Genomic DNA, 2,500 nt, shown 5'->3' with positions numbered 1-2,500 from the left:
ACCATCCTGCTACTTGAAAACAAGAAGATGATTCGTTTAGCGCTATCCTATTGCGTGGAGAGGGAATTTGAAAGACAACCGTGTATCTCACCTCTCTGATAGAGCCCTGCTATGGTGAGTTTCTAGACCCTGCATCTTGATGTGGGTCTAGCTCGCTTGGCTAAGCTAAGAGTGTGCTCAAAGTACTTTGCTCAGCGGTCATATTTCAATGCATTCTGGGGACTTATCGGGCATCTATTTCAGGCAGAACTGAGCATGCACAAGACTTCACAGCGCCAACCTCGCTTTAGCTGCGAGATCACAATACATGATTGGGCACAATGTATTCACAACATACCACATGATTGCCAGGATTGGCATACACTTCTATGGGAGATTCTTTGAGAGTGCTGTCTGCCCTCATTAGCCTCTGGTGCACTGTGCCAGAGCAGCATGTAGGAGAATGGGATGTTTTATGATGTTGTATAGCTTATGACTTACACTGGGGCATGTTCAGTGGGTCATGAGTTTGGTACGTTCGTCTGTGTGTTGCACAGCACCACTCGAAAATGTTCTCTCGATTTACAAAGATGTTATGCGAATCCAGATTAGCTTTCAGACCCCAAAAGAACAAGTAATCTTGCATAATAATCAGACCATGTAATGAGGATGTTGATATCATCAGTCGCTGTCTTTCAGAGAGAGCATATTCAGCTTCGTTCAAAGGTGACATGAGAATTAATCAAATCTGTCGTTAACATTAATGAGGCGCTACCACTGAGGGAGATTTCAGTCGCTGGCACATTTAATCTGAGATTAAATGATTATTCATTTCAATCAATTCATACATTCAGGAATGTTTGCATAAAGATTTACAAATTCCCCAAAACGTCACTGAATAGAAGCTACTTTAATATTTTTATTTGATTATACATTTCTGTTTACCATAAATAATGAATAAACATTGCTTATAACGTTATTTTGACATTTGTGGTTTATTTTTTTTGAGTTGATCATTAAGCATAATGTGTTAAGTGTTCCTATGGTTTACTAATGGTTTACTAATAATTTACTAATGGTTTATTCTCCTGTTTTAACATAATGTGTTAAGTGTTACTATGGTTTACTAATAATTTACTAATGGTTTACTAATGGTTTATTCTCCTGTTTGCAGTGCCTTCTCCCAGTGCCTTACGCTTGGACACCTCGGCCTCCTTCGGAACGGCACGAGAGGTGGTGGCCATCAAGGATTACTGCCCGTCCAGCTTCACCACGCTGAAGTTCTCCAAGGGCGACCACTTGTACGTGCTGGACACGTCCGGCGGGGAATGGTGGTACGCCCACAACAACACGGAGATGGGCTACATCCCCTCCGCCTACGTCCAGCCCGTCAGCCACCGCAACTCTTCGCTCAGCGACAGCGGCATGATAGACAATCTCGGGGACGTGTCGGAGGAGGGGGCCCGGGAGCTGGACCTCCTTGGCGAGTGGAACGGCGTGACCCTGACGCCCTCGCTGCCTTACAGCTACAACCCTTTCTCCGCCATGCGCTCGTCCACCAATCCCTTCCTCAACGGGTCAATGCAGGGGCTGCTGCTGGACCAGAACGTCCAGGAGAAGGCCAACCAGCGCAACGCCATGGACTTACTGCTCTTCGACAGTTTTGCACCTTCTCCATCCTCCTCCGCCACCAGCACCATCACCAACGCCACCACCACCCCCGCCGCCATGACCAACGGACACAGCAATAGCATCTTCGACCACACGCCAATCAGCCCCAACACGGAGGCCTTGGGGACGCTCCGCAAAGACAACCCGTTCTTCCGGAGCAAGCGGTCCTACAGCCTGTCGGAGCTGTCCATCCTCCAGTCTCAGTCCAACGCCCCGCTGCCTTCCAACGGCTTCTTCGGCGGCCTCAAGGCGCCCTCGCCCGAGCAGTTCCAGAGCCGCGAGGACTTCCGGGCGGCGTGGCTGAACCACAGGAAGCTGGCGCGCTCCTGCCACGACCTGGACTCGCTGGGCCAGAACCCCGGCTGGGGCCAGACGCAGCCCGTGGAGACCAACATCGTCTGCCGGCTGGACAGCAGCGGCGGCGCGGTCCAGCTCCCCGACACGCACATCAGCCTCCACGTCCCCGAGGGTCACGTGGCCCCCGGCGACACGCAGCAGATCTCCATGAAGGCCCTGCTGGACCCGCCGCTGGAGCTCAACACCGACCGCTGCTCCACGGTCAGCCCCGTGGTGGAGCTCAAGCTCAGCAACATGGAGGTCAGGTCCTTCGTCACGCTGGAGATGAAGGTGTCCGTGGAGGTCAAGCGGGACCGGACGCACCTGGCCGAGGTGCTGTGCGTGCGCAGCGACTTCAAGGAGGGCCCGTACGTGGCCATCCCGCAGGCCTACATCTACAGCGACACCGTCCAGGTCCAGCTGGACAGCCTGGAGCCCTGCATGTACGTGGCGGTGGTGGTCCAGGCCCGCAGCGGCCCCTCCATCAGCACCACCACCACGGTGTGGGACCACA

The 2,500-nt window shown here is 52.8% G+C and overlaps 1 protein-coding gene across 1 annotated transcript in view; it reads left to right on the top strand.

Moving 5' to 3' along the window:
• Window positions 1-2,500, top strand: part of sh3bp4a (SH3-domain binding protein 4a) — a 47,462-nt gene that overhangs the window by 12,006 nt on the left and 32,956 nt on the right. Inside the window, exon 3 of the mRNA XM_062527828.1 lies at window positions 1,154-2,500. This exon is cut by the window's right edge and continues 1,076 nt beyond it. Coding sequence (XP_062383812.1) covers window positions 1,154-2,500 — 1,347 coding nt within the window. The remainder of the gene's footprint in view (window positions 1-1,153) is intronic.

Source organism: Sardina pilchardus, chromosome 23 (genome assembly GCF_963854185.1).
Source record: "Sardina pilchardus chromosome 23, fSarPil1.1, whole genome shotgun sequence".
NCBI classification, from domain to species: domain Eukaryota; kingdom Metazoa; phylum Chordata; class Actinopteri; order Clupeiformes; family Clupeidae; genus Sardina; species Sardina pilchardus.
This window is presented reverse-complemented; position numbering and strand designations above follow the sequence as displayed.